At 39.3% G+C, this 19,948-nt stretch overlaps 1 protein-coding gene across 3 annotated transcripts; it reads right to left on the minus strand.

Annotated features, from left to right (window-relative positions):
• Window positions 1–1,010: 1,010 nt before the first annotated feature.
• fntb (farnesyltransferase, CAAX box, beta) lies at window positions 1,011–19,620 on the minus strand. 3 transcript variants are annotated; one of them, XM_051408056.1, is made up of 12 exons: window positions 19,324–19,613; window positions 18,177–18,241; window positions 14,653–14,725; window positions 13,842–13,933; window positions 11,041–11,187; window positions 10,026–10,109; window positions 8,063–8,149; window positions 7,802–7,931; window positions 4,889–5,021; window positions 3,840–3,951; window positions 3,515–3,629; window positions 1,011–1,501 (listed from the first exon to the last, which is right to left on the minus strand). In XM_051408056.1, the coding sequence occupies exons 1-12, from the start codon at window positions 19,420–19,422 to the stop codon at window positions 1,334–1,336; spliced, it is 1,305 nt and encodes a 434-aa protein (XP_051264016.1). In that variant the 5' UTR covers window positions 19,423–19,613; the 3' UTR covers window positions 1,011–1,333. The 3 variants fall into 3 exon arrangements, 2 of the variants coding, with proteins under 2 accessions (XP_051264016.1, XP_051264017.1); XM_051408057.1 differs by having other exon boundaries at window positions 19,314–19,613; XR_007885554.1 differs by having other exon boundaries at window positions 1,456–1,501; window positions 3,844–3,951; window positions 19,324–19,620.
• Between the last annotated feature and the right edge of the window lie 328 nt (window positions 19,621–19,948).

Below are 19,948 nucleotides of genomic sequence, written 5' to 3' on the forward strand. Positions count from 1 at the left end.
ACAAATTCTCACATTTCCTGTTTGTTTTAAAAAAAAATGTTTCTCGCATTATGTGATCAGACATTTCCTCCCTTCAACTTCTGTGACTGGCTTTCAGGACAGCATGTACTGTGTTGCTACAGGCAAACATAACAGGTTCAGGTTTTTCTGGTTTCTACTAATGCAGGCAGGTGTCTAGAATAAAGAGAAAGGGCATAATGTACTTTGATGTCTGATTAGGTCACAATTCTCCCCTATCACTGGTGTTTTTAACTGTGGAAGAAAACATTCATCTAAACCAACCTGCTTACAGTATGTGCATGGTTAATCTGTGGTTTTTTTTAAGTAAGGAGAGGTTATTGTTTGTATTTACCTTGTGTTTAGACATGAACAATGCCTGGCTTTTAGAACATACGAAGGTAACGAGACAAAGATTCCCTTTAACAGATCATGCCGACCCCCAAAAAAGGAATACGGTTTTATCTATTTGGATGTTTCATATTTTATTCACTGAGTTGGCTGATTATTTTCTGCAAGTTTGATTTAAATGAAGCAATTCCTTCAAAGAAATTCCTCTGGAAACCAACAGCTGCTTTAAACCACACTGCAGAAACAATTACCAGTACTCAACTGGACAGCTGATGTTTAATCTTCCGTCATTTCCCCTCTCTCTTTTCAAGTTTTAGTTTGTTGATCTGATAAAACAAGCTTGCTTTAATACATAATCTTTTTTTTTGTATCTGTCAGCTTTGTCCCTCTAATTAATAATTGGAGTCCAAAAATACTGGAATCACCCTGACAAATATAAGTTTTTAACTGTAAAGTAAAAACTCTCCCAAACCTAGCTAAACCTGCTTCAGAACAAATACGGAGGACCAAACCTTTGTGTCCTCAGTCATAGTGACAGCCCTGCGTTCGGTCTACTGTTGGTTCTTTAACTGCTGTATCTGCTTTCTAAGTAATGATCTGTGTCTGAAATGTCTGATAAGTTCACCAATCAGTCAACAGTTGTAAAGCATTTTATAACACCATTATGAAAAGTGCTATATAAAGTTTTATTAACTTGGGTCATAGTGGAACCTTATAAAGTTTCACTTTTATTTCAGAGAATGAAAACAATAGGCATTGCAAGCAAAAATTCAGCTGAATGCGAAGCTGCCCACGCACAACTGTTGACCTTTATTCAGGCAGACTGCTCCTAAACTCCAGCCCTCATCTCTACTGAGGGTCGACCAGTCGGATGACTGCTTCTTGGGCTCGTCCTCATTAGACATATACCGCCGTTTTGCCGGTTTCGAGTCCATTCCCGAGAGTTGGCTGGTTCACACACAGTGACGTCTCCACTGGGGATTAACTAGGACTGATGGTCGGCTGATCCGGATGCAGCAGCGGGGTCCGACAGTCTCTCGTCAGCAGAGGCTCCCGGCGGCTTGTTCTCGTAAGGGACTGGCAGCCGGTGAAAGTGCTGCAGGGCCTGAGACACCTTCTCTGGACAAATATTGTAAACTGGATGAGTTGGAGCCTAACGAGAGAGAACAAGAGGAAAATAAGAGACCACACCATGATACGTTGTTAAGCCTCTATTTGCACTTTCTTGATGGTTTCTTTTTCTTCTTTTGCCTAAAAGTGACCCAGTTTTCCAACATCTTTATCTAATCTGGTTTGGGTGAAATTACAGCGTTAGTATTAACTATACTGCATGTCCTAATTAAAGAATAAATATAGATTATGGATAAACTGCCTCCACTATCAATGGAGACTTGTCATTGATTTCTTCAGAATTAAACTGCTCTGTTAAAGACGAATCGATTTCACTGCTTTTCAAACACTTCTGCATTGAACCTGTCAATACATTTAAGACTTAAACTTATGACCAACCAAATTAGAGAAATCATGAACAAAAACATCCTTCCAATTCGTTACTGGACAGAGAATCAAGAACTCCTGTAAACTAATGCAATTCATTCAACGCTTTGTCCTCTTCTTCTGTATTTTGTCTAGTTTGTGGTAGGGGACAAAACGTGCAATGCAATCTAATGCAACACCACCACATAGGCAGCCTCAAAAATTTCCAGAGTTGAATCAACCTCCTCTCTGATGTCGAAAGAACACAATTGTGCTCACAGAGGCTGTATTTGCTGCAAGGCCCACGTATAAGACTGAACATGTGTTTCTAATATTTTGTCCACACCCTGTTGCTTTGTAAGACAGCATGAGACAACATATTCCTGGATTCTGACCTAAAGCATAATGTCCAGTTTTACTAAAGATGTGATAAAACAAACCCACTGTTGGGTAGCTGAATTATGAATTAAAACCTAAGAGGTGTTATGTCTATGCATGTATAGGGGGGCAGACTTACTGTAACCAGCTGTAAGTGCCAGTAATACAACAGGAAACAGGAAAATAAACCACCACTGTCTGTACCAGTGACATCTTTAGGTAAAACCACATCTTAGTTTCATTGCTTTAAATACTAACTACACCCAACGTCAGAGCTTCTCCTTTTATGTTTGCATCAAACTGTAACAAGATAGGGAAATAAACCCCTAAACCATCACACTGACAGTAAATGCATGTAAAACATTTAAAAGGTGCAATAATTAAAAACAGTGTCGTGCTCTCTCGACTGTTAATGCAGGTGCATGCATCTGAATTCATATACAATTGTGCGTGCAACAAAAAAAGCCAGTAGTTTAATAATTTACTGCTTGGTGGAAAAATGAAAATGCATCAGAGGAAAAATGAGCAGTTGACACTTTTTCAAAAGGCGTTCAGTTAATTAATTTTTCTTTTCATTTTCAAGGACCGGGACTAAAAAATACATTCTGATGATTCTCCATGAGCCTAACAACAGGGGTGACAAAGATCTGCCAATTTACATTTGAAAAATAAACATTATTCTTAACAGACTACACCACTGTCAGCTCAGCTGGGAAGCTTCCAGCTCTTGCAGAGAAATAAACCCAACTACCCGAGGGGGGTACTCCTGCTGTAGCCAGGGGGTACATGGAACAAAAAAAAATATGTCTAGTCTTTACACTAATGACTGCTGGATCTAGTTTTATATTTAGTGGACACACATCAGAGTGGTATAAACCTTGTCGTCTGCCTCTCAGCAAAACAGACAGATATTTTCACTAACCCTAACACCACATGCTGTGATTAACAATGCATGACAATGAGTTTGCAAGCTAGCAGATATGTCAAAGTAGAGATCTGATGGGTCTGTGGAGTCCATGTCAGTGGCTGGGAACCACTGAGCAAATGTCAGAATAACAAAGTATCATTTATTTTATCTGCATTATGAGCTGCTATTATTTTGCACATTTGCCAGAATATACACCAATATTGTTCAACCTCCAACGTAGTGACTGGACTGAAGGAACTGGTTAGAATTTGTTATTATTTTACTGGAAGTATCTTTAGCATTTACCAGGGTCTCATTTGTTTCTACAAAAACAAATCCATCAATTTCAGAATGAATCCACCCGCACTGCCCAGTTTCTCCCTCACAGCCCTGCTGCAGCCTCACCAATCTGTTCTCCTCCTTGCCGAGGATCATCTCATGGTGGAGGTCCATGTTTCCAAAGTGCTGTGCTATGGAGAGTCCACTCAGGCAGTAACACGTGTGGTAGAAATCTCTGGATCTGGACACATGAAGACATGAAACAGGACAACGATGGGCATGAGTAAAACCACGTGAATCACATTTGACAGTGTAGAGCATGTGCGCTGCTACCAGCCTGAATGTATCATGGTGTGTGTGTGTGTGTGTGTGTGTGTGTGTGTGTGTGTGTGTGTGTGTGTGTGTGTGTGTGTGTGTGTGTGTGTGTGTGTCCAGATGGTGTGGGACTGACTTGCCAGGCTTATCCAGGAGGCCCCCTGCTGGGTTCTGACAGCACAGGAGGATGTACTCCTGCAAGGCCTGCTGCTCGAACATCCACCGCTGCCGACTCAGCTCCGACTCTCCTGCAAACACAGATCAGTCAAATTTTAGACTAATTATATAACAACATTAAAAAAAATAATAAATTATATCAGATTGAAATAGCACTTCCAGTGCAAACATTCTATAGTAAAAACCGTGTTTTGAGTTACTTTAATTTACTCAAACAGGGCACATTATTTCGCTTATTTGCAATTTTTCCCCAACTTTTCTCTTTACTTTTTATTGCATGATACATTTTGCTTGCAATGAGACAACCTCATTTACTGTATGTGATGATTAGTGTCTTGCCGGAGAAAACACCAACTTTAAAACGCACATGGAACATATAACCCATGTGAAACTCCATTAAAAAGATATATATTTTAAATGAATGAGTGAAAAAACACTGACATTCATTCAGTATAGCTGACTGGTGTGGAGGAAACAAGCCAGCACAGGAAAAAAACACTCAGAATTCCACAAGCAAAACATCCACGAAATCAAATTAATTCCTCCTTGTCGTGCGGCATTTGTACTGACTGCTAATCCACTGTGTTTATGCAGTGCAGCTCTGAAACGCTTTATACACTTAAAGGACCAGTGTGTAAGATTTAGTGGCATCTAGCGGTGACTTTGCAGATTGCAACTAACTAAGCTCGTGTCTGTATTTGACGACCTGGGAACGTGGCTGTGAAGTGTGGAGGAGAAACTACAGTGGCCGCGAACAACAAGAAAGGCCAGTGTTTGGTTTGTCCGTTCTGGGCTACTGTAGAAACATGGTGGTTCAACATGGCAGACTCCATGGTAGGCGACCCGCAGCTCATCTCATTCTAAGATAACAAAAACCGGTGATTATATGCAATATTATGTTAAATTCCTGCCAATAGATGCTAAATGTTTCACACTGGACCCTTGGTTTATTGTGAGCAAAATCACCTGTTCAACCTCAGGGCTTTGCTACGTCCTAAGATACAGTACCTTCTTTGAATAAGGCTCTGTGGAGTAGAGGCAGGAGTCCAGCCTGCCAGAAAGAGTAGCAGCCGTCCACCAGTTTATTACAGCGGCCTTGGAAGCCTCCTTCGAATCGCATCTGTCTGCTGACCACCCACCGCTGGGGACATACGACAAACACAGATTTAATACAATCAAACACTTCTACAGGATGTTTTTCTTTTAAATGTGTGCATCTCTTGAGGATGTTAAACTCTGATCTCCTCATCACTTTAAGCATGATCACATCTGCCCTGAACGCCGCTGGCGACAGAGCAGAGCTGGAGCTCCACGGGGTCACACAGGACCAGAGGTAGAGACGTAATGAGGGGGGTGAAGGAAAGCGGCGTCTTCATATTTTCAAAATGGGAAGGAATTCGCAATATTGTTGCCATGGAAACCACTAATTGGTGCACATCCAGTCAAGTCTGCTTTACTTGGCTTGGATTGAGTAATTATGGAATATTGGGTTTAATACCAGCTGGGGTCTAATTTGTTTGAGGAAGAGGGAGGACAATGTTTAGCTTATTAACGTCAGTTGAGGGATTTATTTCAGCCAGTAAAGACGAAAAAAAAAAACTTTACTGTTTCAGTCAAGAGTTTAACACGGACAAACACCCGTTTCTGCAGAGTAGGCGCAGCCTCAAATGTAAAACAAAGGAAACACACTTCGTAAATATGCATCATAGCCAGTGTTTTTTAAGGTTCACCCTGGCCTTCAAAGATTTTGTGCACAGTGCAAAAACACATGCAATAATTAATACCCTAACAATGGTGGAGAGACTTTCAACATCAATATTTAATTAAACATTCAAATATTCCAATGTTCTAGATCATTTTTAGATAAAAGATCTTTTTCCTCCATGAGTCACAAGGAAATTTGAAAAAGGCATGTGACATGAACAGTGATCTTTGATCAGTAATCTACATCGTAAATGTTTAATGTGTGCTGCTGCTGAGTTTAGTGCAGTTTCTATTTGATTAGAATAGACTGACGGATCATTCACTGGCCTGGCTGCACTGTGGGAATTATGCTGCTTCCCTTTCTCTATACTTGATAAGCAATATGCAACATTGTCCTCCGCAATGCCAGTGGAATTTGGCAGATTGAATGTCATTTTTAGGTTCTGAACACACTTTCAAATGCTGCATTTTCTTCACTTGGTTGTTTTCGTAACTTTGTACTCGCCATTCAAACTGATAAGCAGAAAAATGTATTCCACTAGATTGTTAGTTGCCATCCTTGAAAACTGAACTTAAGTAATACTGAGTAAATAACACAACAAGGCCACATAAATCTCAGAGTTGCCATCAACATTAATCTTTTCTCAATGTTAGTGATTAATTCATGCTCACCGAATGAATCCGGGGCTGTTTCAGTGTGACTCATCCTACATCACTCGATAAAGGACAATTTCATAAAAGCCATCTTTGTTCACACCCACTCAAATACGATCATTTTCAGAAAATAAGATGGTTGTCAAAAGAAAACCCAACTAAAGCCCTTGTACGGGATCTGTATGGGATTATCGTTGTAATAGACAATATTCTTCTTCACAGACAGCTGGGTTTTTATTTTATGATCCAGATCAGACAAATACAAATAGCTATTTGTTTGGAATATTTTAAAGCTAATGTTTGGCATTTATTGGTGATAAAAATGGCTGTAGATAATTTTTCTACCAAATCAATACAATACAGCCTTTGCTTAACCACCAAAAACCACCTCTGCTCCTGGTTGTCAGCTCCAGCTCCACTGACGCTCAGGTTAAACCACGGCGACAGAAATGTTTTCCAGGGGATAGACAGTAACACAGCACACTTTAGAGGACGTGTTTTATTAAGCTGTGGCTGGGCGTTGAGTGGATTTTACTACAAAGGGCCATTTTAACGGCCTACTGGAATGTGAGGAACAGGTTTTCTGACTAGTGATATGCAAATTTAACTTTATGACCACAAAGAATTTGAATACATGCTGAATGATAGGGGACAGTATGATGGCAGTTGCTGGACGAGCATTTTACATCCTTGATATTTTGAATTTTAAAATGGCATTTCTTCCTAAACAATGACTATAAACGTTGTATAAAAGAAACCAAAGCACAAAAACTGACTCTGAACATTGTGTTTTTGTCCTTTAAATAAGAGATGTAAAAAAAAAAACATCTCTTTTTCTACTCCGGATGACCTTAAGCTTCGTTTCATTAAGCATCAACCCTGCTGCAGAATCCCTGAACACAGCTCTGAAGCTCTCCCCATACTGAAGCACACTTCTCTGGAGGCAGGCAAATTTCAAGAGAAATTTCCCTTCGGCATCAACACAGTGCCTCAGTGGTGACAACACAAGCTACTGTTTGAAGAAAAACTGGTGGAAACTTTGTCCTCCGATATGCCAAGAGCCCGGTGGCAACATAAACAACTAAAATGAAAGAATGTCAAGGTATCGCTTACAGCTGCATCTCCAAAGGGTTGTACGACACAGAAAATGTTACTGAGTACACGTTCAAGGAAACGAATCTAAGACGCAGCACAAGTCTATCTAAAATAAGCAAATGTTTCATACCAAGTCTTCAGTCGTTTTACTTAATAAAATCTCACTCGGGGTTATAATATTTTATTCTTATTTTATCACGGATGTGTGTCTCTGCTTGGCCCCTCACGGCGGTGAGCAGCCTATAAAAGGGATATTGCTTCAGCACAAAGGCTCTGTTGTGACTGATAGCATCTTTTTTTTTTTTTTGACTCAAGCCAAGTAGTACCACAGGTTACTCTGAGCAGGGGGTGTTTTATGTCATGTTCAATACTTTTCTTTCTTTCTTTCTTTTTTTTTTTTTAATCAAATAACCAAGAAAGACATGTGCCTGTGATTGTGAAAATATCAGGTGTTGGGGAGTTTCTCACCAGCAAGGCTTTGAGATCCAGCATATGTTCTTTGCCCAGGATGACGAGGGCAGCTGTGCCACAGAAAGTGTAGCCACCGTGGGCCTCCAAACCTGGCACTCCACTTAGACCACCCTCCCAGTTCTGACAACTGGAGACAGAGAGAACAGACACTAAAACACACAGTAAATCGCTCCCTGGTTTAAAGAGAAAAGGATCCGTGAATCGGCCTTTAATAACTCAATAATGGATCGCAGTGGCGGAGGTGCTGGTGGGTTGTACCTGAGGATCCAGTTGGTCGTGTCCTCAAACAGTTTAGGTGTGAGGATGTTTGTGAGCGATGCTACAGAAGCTGCACAATACGCGCTCCTATAAATGGAAAAAACAGATGTGGGTGAGCAGGAAGTCTCCTCCCACACTTACACATTATCTACCAAAGCACTGTATTTATAGACTGTCAGCAGACCAAATATAAACATCCATTTTGTTTTTGCCTGTCATACTTGTAAAGTCATCTTGGCTTTGACATAGTTTTCCTCTGCTGTCACCAGACTGCAACGCTTTGAACCCATCAAGAATTCAAAGATAAGGCTGATACTAATTTATCTTTTTATTATTATTATTATTACCCAGAAAAAAAATAAACTTGTAACCTACTAACAAGTTTTGTCTGTGCAGCCAAACCATTACAGTGAATTACAGCCATTACAGTGAACTTAACCAGTTTATCGTTCTCAGCAGTGTAAACAAGGGAACACTCTGAGCATGCTCAGTGACGATTTTGAAACAAATGAGCTTCAAAATAAATGACACTGGTCCTTCTAACTTAATATCCAACTTGTTAGTAGGATAAATTATTATATTATCATTGGCTCTGGTCTCTTCAGGGGCATCTGTGCACAATAATAGAAAGATAAATTGAAACTAGTGTTTTCCTTTGAGGAAATGGCAGCATTGAGGGTGAGTTAACAACACCGCCTCTGGTATGAGGATAGCATATCTAGATGTATGTCTAGATACACTCATGTTTCTCATTTGAGGAGTAAGGCTGGTCTTATTCAATGCCCCCCCCCCCAATCTCTTCACTTCCCTGTCTGTTTTAAAAAATGTTTTATTTTATTTTTAAAAAAGGGAGTTTAAATTTCAAAAGAGACTCAGTAATTTCCTACAACAGCTGGGAACTGTCGTTTTTTTTTTAGCAAACATTACTCAAAAAGGAATAAACAGAGCTTTTGTGGGGACTATTTTCATCTGCGAATTAATACGCATTTAGTGCTTTAGTGAGTACTGATAGCAGCCGAATGACAGCAGTATGTGCTGTAATAATAGCAGTGGCAGGGCTCATGTTTTTAATGCCTTTTGGGCGATATAGGTCTATGAGAGGAAAAGGCTATATCAGGCTGTAGTCACATCAAATCATTGTTGGTTTTGGTCTTTTCATGGGATTTGTTGACAATAAGAAAAATATTAAATATCACCAGACTTATCCTTAAATGAAAAGTGGGTTTGAGCAAATCCTTCAGCTTCTTATTCCAACAAAACCCTTAAAAACCCCACTGGATTACCTCATAAATTAAAACAAGGCTGCTGTTTCTTTAGTTTGTGAAAAGTTTTGGAGATATATGGTTTTTCACAAGGCGGCAACAGCTAAGCAAACCCATCTGAGAGGAAGAGAGTTTAAATAATACATAACGACAGCAGAACATTAATTGGTTGACGACAGCAGAACATTAATTGGTTGGCAACAGATAACAGCCTCCTCCGAGAGTGGAGAAGTAACTTTGACTTCTGATGTTCTTTGGTGAAACAGAGGACGATACCTCAAAGCTGCTTATTAAAAACCAACTGCTCCACATAGCAGATTCAAAGAGTGAAGACACACACACACACACACACACACACACAGACTCAAATAACATAAATCCACTCTTATGCAAGAGAGCTGTCTGTATTTCTCCTCTTTTCCATCAAAACACAAAGGATAGGGAGATAAAAAAGGCAAGCACTTTTTAAAAACGTCCTACTAATTTGGTAAAAGACTATGTGCAGATGTATCCGACTCTACACAATACAATACACAATAATGATAAACACCGTGGATACCAAACGTGCTTTTAATTGTGACTGTGATGTATGTTTTTCATTTTGGTGATTTATGGATCTTATGCTACGCCAGGAGATAAAAAAAAAAAAAAAAAAGAGGATAGAGGGCGGAGCATGCTGCGTTATCTTCTGGGCTTCTCACCTGACATCCACCTCCCCTCCAACGTGCATCACAAACGAGCCATCTGGCTGCTTCACTGACCATAGGAAATCTAACAGCTTCTCCCTGGAGAGGGAGGGAGGGAGGGAGGGGAGGTTATTGGAAAGAAGAAGAGGAGATATCGGTGACAAGAAGAGCAGGAGAGGGGTAGATATGGTACGAGTGAAGGAGATAAGGCGAGAGGGGGTGGAAGGTGAGTGGAACAGTGTAAGTACAGCAGATTTATAAAGCACTAATAAAAAGTCAACACACAGAAATCTGCAAACATTAGTAGCTTCAGCCTGTCAGTATTTACCACCTCTAAACACTCTTATAATTAACTACAGGTTAAATAACACTAATAAGATATGTCTGTAATGTTTTCCTATAATGTCATATCATAGTGTATTACTTAAAATTTAATTAAATTCAGTTATACTGACAGGGATAATAATTTAATTAAAAGCATCAATTGAATTTCAAACATCCCTATAGAGCTGCTGATTAAAAGCTTTAAAATATGAATATGATTATCAACTTTCCTTCACATTGCTTCAGTATAAGACTTCAGTATAAAAACTCTGTCCTACCTTGAAGGTGATCCAATATATACAGTGTTGTTCTTATCCTACTATCTATAGTACATCGTGTATTTCTCCAACAATGTCACCGTGACAAGTTGTTAATCTTGGCATATAAAGAGTCTAAGGATATCAAACTCTATCAGACAGACATCACAGAAAATGACGTCAGTAAATGTGCGCACGTCAGATAGAAAGTACACATCCTCTTCTAAATATGGTTTGAATTCAGTTTTTTTAAAGGCAAAAGTGACTTGTCTGTGTTTTGATGTTTTCTCTACTGCCACCCTACGTATGAAGGAGTATTACAACTAAATCAACGAACTGCAACCAGTAAGTCTGTTAGAATCCTGCTGTAACAGAAACTTTTAAGTTATTTAAAATGGTGTTTTTACCACCATGGTAATACTTGGTGTAGTATAAAGCCACGACTGTACCTGTTTATAACATTATAGGCCTCTTCTGTGCCGATGATACACAGGGCATTGACAGCAGCATAGGTAGGTGCGAGGTGGGCGTGTTGTCCTGGTCCTCCAGCAAAACCCCCCGTTGGGCTCTGACAGCGAGCCAGAAACTGACACACGCTGGAGAGAAAAGATAAAAAAGTTACAACAGAAACTTGCTGAATTGTACTTACACAAATAGACAGACACCACAATGAACAACTGAATGTTACTACAGTAATACTGAAATATCAGATTACCAAAAAATAAAGAAGAAATATTTGGTTACTGCATCTGCTGCTCTGATTATGTAACTGTAAGCAATGGAGATTTATGGGTTGAAGATGGGAGCTGTACACAGTTGTATAAAAACAGGAGGGTATGCATACATTTTCTCTCATTATCACAACAATAACAAGTGAAGGGGGTTTGAAAAAAAACATGCCTCACACAGCTCAGCTCACAAATCACTAAGATCTTGTTTGGTTACTTGCTATTGCTGTTGAAGAGAGCCTATCTGTCTGAATATATAGTTACATAAGAAACAGGACAATGATCTTGAAAATAAATACTGTAGCTCAGGAATCTACAAAGTTCTTCTCATACTATTTGTTGTATCAATAAAGTGAAAGTGCGTCTGACACAAAAAGGTTCGACAATCTATTCAGGCTGAATTTATATTGATAGAAACTATATAATGTTAGTTATTGCAAAACAGGTACCACAGTGCCACATATAAAACATTAATGATGTGTGTGTTGCCCATAGAGGTTTATATTTCAGATTATGTGTGCTGTTTTGATTTTGTCAGATTAGATAGTTTACATAAAAGTGCCTGAACACAGATAAAGAATACAGAGCTTGTTGAATTAAATAAAATATTCCTTACTTTTATAGCAAAAGACAACTGCTAATATGATCAAGTCCATCATTTTGGAAAGAGACTCGATGGAAGACTAAATTGGATGTGGCTTGTTGCTTAAGTAATCCTCTCATCTCTTTTACTGAACCCCCTACGGAGCAGCTCGGTTTCTAGCAGAGGTTGTATTTCAGTGTGAATGTGTCTAACTACATATAAAGCTAGACGGTGCCACACGCACAACAGAGTTTCCTTTAAAATTCAAAAACAAATGAAAATACGTGTCTTATATAATAACCCCACTTGGACAAACCACTTTTCACAGACATTAGACACACAAACAACCGATTCAGTCCACTAGAACATCAGAGCTGTTATTCTGCCCCTCAGGCCTGCACAACCTCAGCAGACTGGGTTAGTTGCCTCAAGCTCATGTGGCACCGGGCACAGACCACCTCAACCACAGTTTCCTTTCCTTCCAGCCTCTGTGCACAAAAGCTGCTTCTCTTCATCCTCCGCCATGGAGAGAAATCACAAAACTGCGTGCATGACTTGAGCCAACTGAGTTGGAAGGGAAACCTACATTAACTTTGGCCAACCCGTCCGGTGCCAATACTGACCTGAGAACAGTGTACATTTCATGGAACAGAGAAAGCAATCGGTTGTAGGTTGCATTGTTATAAATCCTTGAACGGGGCCTGTGTGCCTGTGTGCTTTTGTGTGTGTGTGTGTGTGTGTGTGTGTGTGTGTGTGTGTGTGTGTGTGTGTGCGTGCACAAGGGCGTCACGTTGGCGCTGGGCAGTGCCAGCCGGTGTGTTGGCAAGTCTCACAGTAATAATGAGAGTGTGGGTTGGCAGGCTGGCATTGCTACTCGCTGCAGGGTTTGCAGTGTTACTTTCTACTGGCAGTAATTTAATCAAACGACATTTTGGTGGCAATAACAGCAACACTGTTTGAAGTTACAGCTGCATGGACTGCTCAATACTGTCATTAGACTTGATAATCACAATTACAGGTCATGATAATTTGAGGAAAAACATTGATTTCACTGCTTCTTACATCAACACCATGATTATTAATTACCGTGGGTGTTATTACAGATGAGAATTAAGATTAATTGTTGCAGTTAATTATGGAAACTACAAGAGCAAGAAATGATTAAACAAGACAACCCTGACTGGTGTCAGTGTTGTACTGGAAAGATTGACTAGAAAACCAGTATTCTGGCAGTCTTTGTGTATTTTATTTCTAATTATAAGATTATTTAAGGGTTTTGGTAAAATGCCCTCTCCATCTCTGATGATTTGCTCTGGCTGGATGATTATTAAAAAAAAAAAAACTTGAGATGTGTTTTAGTGCCAGATTTTATTTTTAGAGTCTGGGAGAGAAGACAAATTAGGTTGTTTTCTGGCATATGCTGACTGCAATAGTAGTTTTGGCCATAACACCCGGACCAGTGTGTGTTCATGTACAGTATAGTGTCGTAGGTAAATAATGTAGCCAGAAGCTCTTTTTTATACATAGTTAGTGTACTGTTGAACAGCCTTCCATTAAATACAATTACTGAAAAGTGACTTTCAGCTTTCAAATTAGAGCTTTATAAAATATTATTATTGTTTTAAAATCAAATCAAATAAAATCAAATAATATAGTGTCTTATAAGTCTACGTGGGTAGGGCTTTTGCATTGTATCACTTGTAAATATACACTGTTTGACATTTTAGATGAAGCTCCTGCAGTTAATTATCATATTTTTTGCATTGCAGCATAATTTGCTCTACTATAGTAAATAATAAACAGCAGTGCACAATCCTTATTTGGCTCCATGTTTGCCCCTTGGTAGCAGTTTTTTGTAAAGAGTGAGTCTGTGTCTGTGTGTGTGTGTCTGTGTGTGTGTGTGTGTGTGTGTGTGTGTGTGTGTGTGTGTCTGACTCACTCTGAGGCGACAGCAGTAGGAATGGGCTCCTCTAGTAACTCCAGACTGTGAAGAATCCAGAAGCAAAGCCACGGTCTGCTAGCGTCCAGACACTACTCGCACAGAGACAGCCAAACATAACATGATCAGATGGGCACATCGGATCACCAATTACAGCAATAAAAAGGAGATCAGTCAGTCAGAGATGAGAGCAACAAGTCTGCCACACAGACAGTGGAAAGGCCGAGGAAAATGCCAGAGCTGACACTCACAAAAAAATATCACTTAACCACTTATTATTGGTGGTTGGTAAATATATGATGTTTATGATAAAAACAAAACAGTGATATGATATGTTTTGTCTTTATTACATAATATCATGATGCAATGTAATACAGCACAACAACAAACTTGCTGTCAACGTGGCTTCAAATGAAATGATCAATTCTGAAGTCAGATCAGTGTGATACTGAGCTTTTGGCCGAGCGGACAACACAGGCTTTTCTCTCTCTACCCTGGCCAGAGTGGAGAGAAGGTAACGCGCCAAAAAAAGAGAGGTGACCTTCCCGAGAGCAGACAAGCATATTCTTTGCAAAGTGAATACAACGGTATTTCTATTTAAAGCAGAGCGAGCCAATCAGACGCACACATCCAGAGGCAGTGAGAGTTACTGTCCTTCAGGTCTATGCAGGTTATTACTGACACACAGGAACTAATACAACCTCTGGGTGAACTTCAGTACTCAGTCGTACTGTATGTGTAATTAGGTTTAATAAACACTTAAATGGTCATAACAGATGTTTTTTTGCTTGCTGTAAGTGGGATACTGTACCTCATAAGCGTCTGATAAGTGACGTAAGCCCTTCTTGAGATATTGGTAGTGTTGTTCCCGCAACAACGCTGGCCTGAAACACAGGAAAGACGGATTAATTACAAATAATTGGTAGCTTGAATGTAAAAGAAAATGTACAAACAGACATCTGAGAACCGCACGCTTCACACAAAATGAAAAAAAAAAATTTTTTTTAAACAGTTGTCCACCATCTCTCTGCCACATATGAATAAGACTAATTTTTTTAATTTTAAAACAGAAAATCAAGGATTGTACAGTATTTGTGATATTAAAATTAACAGATTAAAAACTATATCATTATTTTCAGTGGCACAAGCATTTCTTTATTCAGCTTTCAGCTCTTCTGTAGCCCAATTTACGGGTTCTTTGCATTATCTATCTACTTTTTTTATTCACTGTCTATTAACAGGAAAGTATTCTGGCCTTATTGTTTGTGTTTTTATCAATGACAGCACATATAAGGTTTGTATGTATTGTGCATTTGAATAAAAAAGGCCTGTCTCAGGACGAGCATTGCAAACTAGGTTCTTGGGCTATTAATGCTGTGGAATGTGGCATTAGTCCATGATATATACTTCTTCCTATAAAGATAAACATTAAATTAAAATAAGATAACATTTTATTGATCTCCAGGGGGGGGGAGTTAGGTTTTACAGCAGCAAAAGTCACACACTGTTCCCTTCCATCATTTTAATGTCAGTGTGCTCTGCAGGAACACCAGTGAAACTCTCATCCGCAGCTCCCGGCGCGCGCGTGCGCACACACACACACACACACACACACACACACACACACACACACACACACACACGTACACAAGTGTACGACAGTATGTGTGTCAGTGAGTCAAAGACAGCTGACTCTCTCTCCCTCCCTCCCTCACCACTACCCACCCACCGCCTGCCCTTTGCATGGCAGTGTTCGCTATGACGATTGTAATTACTCTCTACCTACACAGGGTTAGTCACAGATCGCTGCCCAAGGTTTTCATACCAGCAATTCTGCAACAGAACAACAATCAGAAGGGAGTGCAGGACCAATGCTAAACAGCTAAAAGCCAGTCCGCCCACCATCATCAGACGGGGATTCAACTCAGCTGTTTAAATGTTGAGGCTGGCTGCAGACTAGTGTGCAAGAAACTTAAACCTATAATCTGAGTCTCAAGCCGAGCAAAGATCTGAAAAAGAACAGACAGAGCAAATACTCTGATATTTATGGCTGAATAATAAACACATCTTACTGTATCAACCTCTATTACATTTGTAAGTTTTGTTTTGGCAGAGATATCACCTTTAAAATTCATCGTTTTTTTTGTCTCACATTCGTTTTAGTAGAATATTTTAATAAACATTTGAATCAATATAAATAAATATAAAGTGAAAAAAGCTGTTTTGGTGTCTACAAACATTTCTTATTTCTTGATGTTGCAGTGGGGGAAGCTGGATTCCTGATTCCTGGATCTTTCTAAATTCCTGGCTACACACTAATAGAAAACTTGCAAATAGATGAAAATGTCTCCTTGCATTCTTTTATTAAGAGTGACTGTAAACTTAAATGTGTTTTGCCCTCTGTGGAAAAGCGGAGCCTGAAATATCCATGTGTTTAAGTAGAATTTAAATGTGAGAAAAAAGAAAAAAAAAGTGCTTGAATGAATCTTTGTTCCCGGCCGATACCACCCTAAAGGCCACAAAAAGAGACTCTTTGTTTCTTCACTTACTAGCTTTGTATACTTAAGACCACTGTCAACTTACCAACACAAAACATATTTATTAGATGTTTGGTTTTAAGGCCACTTGAATTAAGATAACTTAAAATAACACATCAGTACATTTCTGATAAAAATAAGGACATAACCAAACTAACCAACCTTCCTGGACGACATCCTTTCATGTGAGACAACATCAAAACCCCTCTCGTTTAACTTTTATCCAGAAGTTAAGAACTAACCTTACCTCCTATGCATTGAGTCCAGGCCAACAAAAAAAGAGATGATCACTACTAAAGCATGACCTCTACTGATGAACACCATTAGTTCTTACAGAATCAAATACATTTTCCCCTATTGGCTGCAATGCCGGTGACATTCAGATCCGTGCAGTTGTCATAGAAATGAAATGAGTCACCCCATTAACAGAGGACTGATGACAGCTGATAGCAGGAGCAAAGTATGTGGGCTGATCAACACACCACTTAGATAACAGCCATCACACATCACCGTGCAGCCATCTCTATTGGCAAACAGCAGGTGTTTGTGATCAAAAGCAGCCAATGAGCTGTGGTCTTGGAAATGTCTCATAATGGCAGTAAATGTATTCAATGTATTATGAGTCCTATGAATAGATGATCATCATTACTATGGCTACAATTTTTTGGTCAGATAATGATTTTTTAGATGCTGCATAAAGGCTATTTTTTTTTTTTTTACAATATACCGAGTTAAAGCCAGGCCAATTTAGTGTCCTGATTTCACATAATTATTGTACTAATATCTAATATGACCTAACAAAATCATCACGTGTCTGACGGTAAAGCAAAGCTCATTTTCTGCCGTCTACACATAAACAAGACAGTTCCTCTTCCCCTAAAACATTAAATATTTGATTAATGGAATGCAATATTTGATCATTATTACTGAATATGCTTAATATTTAGTCGTAATTAATATTGCCCCCAAATAATGTATAATGCATATATCTAATAAGGCTTTTTTTTTGTTGTCTTTTGAAAGGTGAAACAAAGGGTAGGGTAGACAGTACTGCAAAACTTTTAATTAAATGCAGGGCCCCAATTACACTCAGGTCCCCTTTACTAGCCTGGTGTAGCTACACAGTTTGATAAATAAATGCAGGTCTCAATTAGACGCCTGGTCTGGATTTTATAGCAGTTCTTTGGATGTATAAAACTTCTTAAAGCCCAGTGGGTTGCCGCTGATGTGAGTATCTAGCTGCTTAAATCAACTACACAATTATAAATGTCTAAACGTTTGTAAATATGGACATGCTATACATTGTTAGATTCTCCACGATTCAATCATTCATTTTCATTTTATGGAAACCATACCAAAGTATCAAATGAATGATTTGTAATTGATGTTATTTAATAGCCTAACGTTGGTACAAGCAATAGCCATACTGCTTTAAATAAAAGATTTGATAGTATTTCCCATCTTTGCCCAGCAAAAGAAATTAAACACCTCTTCAAAAACATAGGCAGGTTGAGTTCAGTGACTGAAGCAAACATAAACCCGGGCTATTAATGTTTAAGTTTAACATTATTTTCTAGAGGAGATTTTCCTATCAGATGTTGGATGTATGGCAGTAATAACTGTAGCAGTATGTAACATCATCATAACCACTTAGACCGAATGGAGCAACTGTACAACATAAATTCTGGTTAAAAAATGTATGCAGCTTAGTTACTTTACAAGCTTGTAATCATATAAAAAGGTCAGAGGAAGAACAGGGTGAGAAGCCATGTCAGTGAATAACCTACTGGATACTTACTGTGGTAAACTGTGCATTTGCTTGTAAACAGAGATGACTTCTTCAATGCTGCTTTCCACCTTTTTCTAGTTAAAAACAAAAGGGCAGGAAAGAGGAGAGTGTGAACAGTCATAATGAGCTAAAGACTAACCAAGAACAAGCCTTTCATCAGCTGGTTATTATCATTAACCAGATACAGAGCAGTTTATAGAGCAGCTAGTTTGCAGTCATTTCCACCAATAATCCCTATGTGGGTTGCACTTTTTAATACTACAGTAATATTTTCCCACAAAAAATAAACACACAATTATAAAAGAAATCACAGTGTAATGTTATTTGGTGGAAATTAGTCAACTTTTAATGGGAGAAACTCATAAATACTTCTTGATATAAGGATGAAAGTTACAATGGTTTACAGAACTAGACATGTAATGTTGTACTGAGCAAGACATTTTACATATGAAAGATAAGTCAGGTCTGTCTGTTGGACTACACAAAGCCGACACTGTTTCTAAATGACCTCAGACTTATATCTGGACATTTCTCGTTACTTTATCAGCTCATGGTCGCAAATTAGCTGTTGCGCCAACCCCTGCACATTTGCATTGGTGTTTTAAAAACACTAATGTTAAAGAACAAACAAAAAAAAAAAGCAAACAATGCAATCATATAATATCGATTCCGATATATCTGTGATTAGCTATATTAGCCCTGAATGCATTTAACCACACATTAATTAGCTGTAAGTTAGTTAGCCTACTACAATGAAATGGACATAAGAGCTTTATTTGTTGGATTGTTTAAAGGTTTTACACTTAATTTAAAAGGCTAAATGCGTCGTAACCTGGTGTAACTATTTAAATGAACGTAGTTGGCCAACAGCTGAGTGAATTCATAGTTAATCTCTTTAAGGGTACAATGCTTTGCTAACTTGGGTTAGCAAGAGCTCAGCGAGCTAATGAACGCGAAGAAGTCTCCCTTTATTTATTCTAACTTCTGACGCCGAGTCATGGGTTAAAAAATAAAACAAATAAAAATAAAAGTGAGTGTGTGACAGTTGAATCTCTGTGACACTTGCAGAGCTGCCACTCAAACGCAGCGTTAGCATTAGCCCCACACACACACACACACACATTACCTGACGGAGCTAATCTGTACCTCCACTCACCTGCTCCACCGAAGTCACCGAGTCCACCCCGTCATCCGCGAACATTTCTGCGGGGTGGCGCTCGCTGAAGCACCGCAGAGGCGTCGGTACACCGTCCATGATGAAGTGCTAGGGACCGTTGGCTGCAGGGAGGCTGAAAACGAGGCGACGCCGTAGTTTGTTTTGATAGTTCGCGTACTTTCACTGGGAAGTCTCTCGCTCACTTCCTGCCGAGGTTGGAGTGGGCGGAAACTGCGCGCACACCCGCTACGGCGTCTCCTAGGGAACAAAATCTCTGTCATTCACTGGAGTGCGAAAAAACGACACACACACACACACACACACACACACACACACACACACACACACACACACACACACACAACACACAACCTCTTGTGGATAAAATAAAAGTGTTTGACGTTACTTTTAGGATAAAATAAGGAGTGTGTGTGTGTGTGTCCCAGTTTTATGTCATTCCTACTCTCTCATTGGTGTTACGTGACTGACGTCGAAAGAAAGAAATGCCACCGCGCGCGTTATTTCCACCTTTGATCTGCGTAAAGTCACCACAACACAACCAAACACCGCCGGAAGTTGTGCGACTTCGCCTTCAAAATAAAATCCGAGAAAAAAAAACCCTCAC

This window comes from Dicentrarchus labrax, unplaced genomic scaffold (genome assembly GCF_905237075.1).
Source record: "Dicentrarchus labrax unplaced genomic scaffold, dlabrax2021, whole genome shotgun sequence".
NCBI classification, from domain to species: Eukaryota; Metazoa; Chordata; class Actinopteri; family Moronidae; genus Dicentrarchus; species Dicentrarchus labrax.

What these genes read in the sequence shown, in the direction of transcription:
- fntb (XM_051408056.1), bottom strand. Translation starts at nt 19,422, where the DNA reads ATGGACGGTGTACCGACGCCTCTGCGGTGCTTCAGCGAGCGCCACCCC. An exon ending in GGAGGGGAGGTGGATGTCAG is followed by an intron (nt 8,150 to 10,025) that starts GTGAGAAGCCCA and finishes TTCCATTTATAG; the next exon opens with GAGCGCGTATTGTGCAGCTT. An exon ending in ACGACCAACTGGATCCTCAG is followed by an intron (nt 7,932 to 8,062) that starts GTACAACCCACC and finishes CTCTGTCTCCAG; the next exon opens with TTGTCAGAACTGGGAGGGTG.